Source organism: Calliopsis andreniformis, chromosome 8, assembly GCF_051401765.1.
Source record: "Calliopsis andreniformis isolate RMS-2024a chromosome 8, iyCalAndr_principal, whole genome shotgun sequence".
NCBI classification, from domain to species: domain Eukaryota; kingdom Metazoa; phylum Arthropoda; class Insecta; order Hymenoptera; family Andrenidae; genus Calliopsis; species Calliopsis andreniformis.
In genome coordinates this window covers 11,680,817-11,687,678 of record NC_135069.1, presented here as the reverse complement: position 1 = coordinate 11,687,678, position 6,862 = coordinate 11,680,817, and the positions used below count along the sequence as shown (strand labels likewise).

At 42.3% G+C, this 6,862-nt stretch overlaps 1 protein-coding gene across 1 annotated transcript; it reads left to right on the top strand.

Moving 5' to 3' along the window:
- The first annotated feature begins 224 nt into the window (after window positions 1–224).
- On the top strand, window positions 225–5,627 carry LOC143182524 (uncharacterized). The gene has a single exon (XM_076383564.1). The coding sequence runs from the start codon at window positions 225–227 to the stop codon at window positions 5,625–5,627; it is 5,403 nt and encodes a 1,800-aa protein (XP_076239679.1).
- The last annotated feature ends 1,235 nt before the right edge of the window (window positions 5,628–6,862 follow it).

Sequence of the window (6,862 nt, the reverse complement as noted above, 5' to 3'; positions counted from 1 at the left end):
TTTTCTCGCGGTCAAGAATTTCAGGGCAACCCTGCTCAGAGATACTAGACGAACAGAACTTTTTGACGTCATTAGTGACATAAATAGGGTAATAGGAATGGGGGAGGCTCTGAAATGCTTATGGAAGTTTAAGCTCCCAAAACAGCTACGAGCAGAACAGGCCTGCTCTATATGATTAAAACCAGTTATATATTCTTTAATCAAATCAAAAATACAGAGTAAACATGTCGGCCGAGACTGCGGAGAAGAAGACAGATATCAAGAATACTCCCGGAACATCTGGAGAAGGTGATGCTGCTCCAAAGCGCAAGCTAGTAATTCGAGAAGTTGGAAGGAGATGGCACAAATTTCGAATTCTGACACCGAATTCTGCGATTCTGCGAGGTTCCTTTGCAATGAACGATCTTCATTTTAAATATCGAAGTCGCGGTCGCCAAGCTGCTCCAGCGTCAATAGTAGCTATTGTATATGGGCGTCTTTTTGAACCGAAAGAATGGGTTCAAGATTATGTGAATCAAGTGTTGGAATATGGTGACAAAGTATTTCGCACTAGCGTCATGAGGAACCGAGTCAAAGAGGACGAATATATGAAAGCCAAGCTGGTTCACCCAGAATTCTACATTTCTAATTACAAAGTTTTAGTTTGCATTGAAGAGACGGGTATTTATGGAAATCTTTTCAGCGAAACTGTAGGCTGTCCAGATTTCACGGATGGCTTGCGAAAGTTTTTTCAAAGCAGTGACTCTGGTGTGGTTACAGCTCAAGGCACGTCAACCGCTATGTGGCGTCACCCTGATATCGGTTTTTTATACTTTGATCCAGCTCCTTGTGACGAAGAAGGTGTTCGCCATCCGGAAGGTGTAGCATGTGTCATGAGATTCAAATGCTTGCATGATATATGTGAGCACTTCCTTAAAAGCATGGACAAACGATATGACTCTAGGTATTGCATTGACAAGGTGACCATTTTGCGAGTGGCAGAGGTTGGTCGTGGATACATCGATCGCCTTCCAAGTGCTACTCATTTAACAGTAGACAAAAGTGTCCTTCGTGCCATCAATCCTGTAGATATTGATGAGAACAAAATGGATTGCACTAAACCAGTACCTAAAGGAGACAAGGTGAAAGCTGCCACAACCGCCAAGATTCACAGGGAACCTTTGTCGATTACCATTTCAAATTACAGCATTGACAAACGTTTTGCCACTGATCCTTTAGTAGATCAAAATAACTTTGACACTGGTTATAACTATGAGAATATGCACGTGAATGTACCATCGACGTTCAGAGAATTACCTGGAAATATGGCAATTCTTCATGGTTTGACACATGAAGCGAGCGAAATGTACAAGGGTAAGGGAGCGCAGAATGTGGCGAATTGCGTGATGGCTATTGCCATGAAAAAGGTTCATCCTGTGAAAACGTGGCTAAGGCCAAAGTTGGATGAAATATTAGCATTAGGGGATACATTGTATGCAGATGTGAAATCGGAGAAACCAATGATAAGGAACATGACTGCGTCTGATTTATACGATGTGAAAATTCAAGTGGAGGACAGGAAGTTAGTTATCGATGTGGACCTCATCACAGTCACTGGTACAATCAGTTCTAAGATCCCAACAGTGTTAAACTTAAGACAAGCATTAGACGAGTTCTTTTTAGTTAACACTGAAGGTGTAATTGAATCTTCAGCAATGTCTGTAGCGATTTGGAGTCAGGATGACTGTTTTTACATGTTCGATCCTCGTCAATGTGACCCCATTGGTGTTAGAGTTCGTGATGAGAAAGGCGGAAAAGGCGCCAAGGCGGATGCGCCAAGAAAAAAAGGAAATTGTTGTGTAATCAGATTTCCTAATGCTGATACACTGGCTGCTTTGTATTGGAAAAATGTTGAGCTTGCGAAGAAAAACGATCGTTTTACTATTAGGCACATTACAATCTTGGATGACATCCCCGGGACCAGACCCTGGTTCGATTTCCAACCTGGAATAGCTGGAGAAACATGGGTACTGCAAGGAAAGATATCTAACGAGGATGAAGACTTTGAAGATGAAAGTCGTGGTATTCAAGGACTCGCTATGCCAGTCGTGGCGTTGATTAGTGCTAGAGAAACGCCACCATCGAGATGGACAGATGAGACGATTGACACAATAGTTCGAGAAGGAGATGCTTACTATAATTGGTGCATTTCTTCTATGAAGCTCGATGAAGACAGCGAGCATTATTTTTTTGTATCTAATTTGAAGAAAAATTTGTATTTTAAGAATAGAAAAATAAGAATTGACGTGGAAGAAGGAACAATTGTTGGGGATTTGACATCACCGGATGACAGCGATGTGCCAAATTTATTGACAGCATTGAATCAGTTTTTTGAAAATCATCAATATGGTATCATTGATTTGAAGAATTTGAGCCTAGCTGTATGGAAAGTTGAAGAGGATGTCCAAGAAAAGGACGACGTAGTAAAACAGAACGTGTACTACTGTTTCGATCCTAATCCTAGAAATAATTTAGGCTTATCGTCACCAGAGGATGAAGAGGAAGGTGTAGCCTGCGCAATTCGAACTCTGAGTTTACCTGTGCTTGCGAAATTGATCGAAACAAACGCAGGTCACGACCCAGAACCTGAAAGTGAATTCGCTATCCACGACATAAAGAGTATTTCCATTGGTCCTGAAATGACTGAAGAGGAAATAGAAGCAGATAAACTAATTCCGGTGAAACCTGATTTATACAATTACTATAGCGTAGGAGATACTGGGGCCATTCTATTAGGCAGTTTTAATCAGGCTAATGAGGTAATGTTTAAGCGTCATACTAGAGACAAGCAGCAAGCAGCAAGTGCCTTGGTTACCCTGGCAATGACGAAATTATACAATCCACATCTGTGGTATAGAGAAGTACTTGATGACATATTGAAGCTAGGCGACAAGATTGCTATGGACAATTTAGAGAATCTTGAAGAAGCAGACACGACAGAAGAGACACCAAGAAATTACCTTCTTCCTAGTGAAATTAGCGAGGACTTTACCGTCGGAGTAAATCGAATGTATGTTGAGCTTGAAGAAGAGGCTATTTCGGGTAAAATGACAGACTTAGAAGCGCAGTTGGAAGCTTTTTTTGAAGCGAATGCCATGGGTATATTTAGGCAAGACAATATAATGATGCCCATTTGGAGGGAAGGCGACATATATTTTACAATGGATCCCAAAGGAAGGGACACCCGAGCTGAACCACGAGAAAGAGATGGTACAGCTGCTGTAATGTGGTTTACTGATATCGCATCATTAGTTACTTCGATCCAAGCAGTTGCCACAGGAGAGGACTTTGTTATTGATAATGTTAATTTAGATAATGCTTACGAAACGCGAGTTGCCGAAGGGGAACGCCCAACGAAGCCAACTTCAGGGGATAACCCTTGGTATAACTTTGCTAAAATGACCGAAGGTGTTTGGAATATCGATGGCACAGTGAAATTGGATGACGAGAGGTTTGCGGAGGCTAATCGCGACAAACAGACGGCAGCTATTGCAGTTATGGCTATTGTTTTCTCGAAGGTTTACGAGCCACGATACTGGACACAAGCAGTACTCGATGAAGTTATCGTTACTGGTGACAAATTACACTCAAAATGTGTTGAGAGACTCGGAGAGAGTGCTACACCGAGAATCAATGATATCATGACAGAATTCTTCCTTTCGAATCGCCGTATTAACTTGACAATCAAGGACTGCGTACAAGCTGGCAGTTTGACCGCGAAACCACCAAAGGTTCAGGATCTGCAATCAGGCATCGATAAATTCTTCTCACGATGTATCTCAGGTGCTCTAAGTGTAAGTGGGAATAAAAATATAGCTGTTTGGAAGTCCGATCACGAGTATTACGCTTTGATACCTACTTGGGTGACAACAACAGGGGAAACCACAACGGTTGCACCTAAAGTTCTACGCTTTGCAAATAAGGAAACTCTGGTGAAGTATTTGTTAGATTTCCTTGGAAGTGACGGAGACTATGAGCTGATCGCAATTGATGTAGTCAATTGGAACAAACTTCCTCCTTGGAGATTCGACCCAAGCTCAGCTGTTCGTCCTTCAAATCTACCTCCGTTGAACGCTTACAGGAGAGTACATGGAGAAGCTCGAGCAATCCTTCGTGGCAGCTATCATCAGGGAGATGAGATCTTTCCAGAATCCTTCCGGAATAAGCAGACTGCTGCTAACTGTGTTGTCGCTCTTGGAATGTCCGTTGTAAAAAGTCCCATTACTTGGACGAGGAAAACCATGGATGAAATTCTAGCAATTGGAATTAATGTTCACAGAGAAACTCAAAAGGCTAAACCAACAATATTACGAATTAAACCTAAAGATATTATCAGGGTATTCTATGTAGGTGTTAATATTCTAACTGCCGACATAGAGCCTGGCACGGTTTCTGGTATAGTTGCGATTCCTCCGCCTGCTCCCGAAGATAAGAAGAAGAGAAGACGAGGTGGAGCACGAAGAGCCAGGGGAACTAGAGGGAAAAAGAGTAGAACTCCAACAAGAGTGCGTGCTCCACCACCTCCACCAATTCTATTGGAACAAGGAATTCAGAAGTTCTTTGAGAACAATCGAGCTGGAATTTTGGTCACTGATCGTGGAATGGTGGCTATTTGGAAAGATATGGGCGTGTATTTTATGTATGATTCGCGGGCACGTAGCGATCAAGGGTTACCTGACTTCTATGGTACCTCGTGTGTGATGTGGTTCGCTTGCGTAGAACCGCTCTACGAGGTTTTATTTGCCAATATCGACGAGCAAGAGAAATACGGTCGCTACGAGATTTGCAGAGTTATCATCAGAACTGCTATGATCGAGCCTTTACCGTGTCCTGCAGGTTTCAGGCCATACTTTGACTGCGTGTCTCCTTCGATTCCGGTGCAACCTATGAAGAAAAACACCACATTAGATGTAGAGACAGTAACAGAATACCGTATCGTGGACGAAGAACTCAGTGTGCTGCGTGGCAGTTTACATATGAACCACCGTACTTGGAGTACCATGACCCGTGGTTTCCAAAGTACTGCTATCGCAGCTGTAGCCATTGTTGTGGGACTTCTTCATGTCCCTTCAACCTGGACACCCGAACTCATCGACGTTATACTGAAGTACGGGGACCTGTTGCACTCAGATAGCGTGCGCGCTGCGCGTCCTGGCTTTAGAAATTTATCGCCTAGTGAACTCCTTACAGTTTTTATCGTTGGCGATTTCCGTGCCACGATACACATTCACAATCACACTACGGCTGGATTACTTCATACCTTTGACTTGTCAGAGTCTCTGGCCATGTTCTTCCGATCGAATTGCGCTGGCATTCTTCACACAACTAACATGGCGGTTGCGGTTATGCAACATTATGGAAAGTTCTACTTATTTGACCCTTGTGCCAGGAGCGAGCAGGGTAAACCAAGCTTCGATGGAGCAGCCTGTGTAATGAAATGCGAGAATATCATGAAGATGGCCAAAGTGTTCGTAGAAAATTCTAATCTTAAGACTCCGAATGTTTATACGTTGAATGCGGTGAATGTGTTGAGCTTATACTTCTTCTCGGATGCTAAAACCGGGTGTCCATCCAAATGCGAACAGTAACGTGAATTTACTTGTTCTTAGTCATTTGTATCGCTGTCCTTAGTCTGCATACAAAACTTCGGCTTAACGTGCTTTCAAAAAATTGACCTAGTTATGATCTTTAAAATAGTCTTAATTTTCCTCTTTTTAAAGGTATGAACTTTTGTATTAACAACGATGTAGTATTAAAAATAAATTGTACTTACATCTGTACCAAAATTTACTTTTACTTTCTTTCTATACTTGTAGAATATTTTACTGAAATTGGTAACTGTTGTAATATTTGTGGGTATTGATGTGAGAATAATTAATTCGTACTCGGTACACAAAATACTTTATTTCCCACAATACTGTAGCGAACGTGGCACAGCCTACGTCTTCTCGTGAGGACACTTCATAGCGTTCTCCCTTCACGCTCTCGGTACCCAAATATTGGGACCTCGGGTTTTTCCGTAGAGGAGCGTGACGCGATGTTGGAAGAAAAACAGATGGCTTCACTCGTTTTATGATATGGTCTGCTCAAGGGCCTGCAAGTTCCTCGGCTTTGCCAATTCGCCCGAAAGTTTCTCTTCTAACCACTACGAATGCGTCATCATATATTCAACATGAACAATATCGGTAATCAAGCGGTACAGCAGTGACACAACGCCAAGTACAGTAATGTTGCGGACGAGAGCCGTTTCGTCTACACGGACGAGAGCTGTGGTTTATCCCCACTACCTCGTTTGATACGTGCCGCCGAGAAACCAATTCTTGGAACCATCGCGTTCGATCTCGACGCCTGAGAAGAAGGACGTCATAAAAAACAACGATAGCATTAGGGATTTAAATAGGAAAAATTGAAGTTTCTTATTCGCAAACGGATTTTCACGCAAGTAACACCAATCGATTCCTTGTGCTCTCCCGATTAAAATGATGTTAAACAGGACATGATTCCGATTATTTTTAACAATGATACATAAAACTTGATTTGTAGAACGGAAGGTCATGCTCGTCGCGTTATGTAAACAGACCCGGGCGCGACTCTCGTCCGTGAGTGGTAGTCGATTTTAAGCACGACTAGACCCGAGCGCGACTCTCGTCCGTGAGTGGTTGTCAATTCGACGAACGCGGCTCTCGTCATAGGGCTAATTCCCTATTATTCCCTCATATTTTTGTGTTTAATTATTTAATGATTGAAATTATTAAGAAAATGAAAGCGTGACACAAAAAGTATATAAGTTCCGTTTTAAATGTTTAGAAATTTTTATTTTTTT

Bases quoted from the DNA above. Each gene is read 5' to 3' on its own strand.
- LOC143182524 (XM_076383564.1), top strand. From the start codon at position 225: ATGTCGGCCGAGACTGCGGAGAAGAAGACAGATATCAAGAATACTCCC.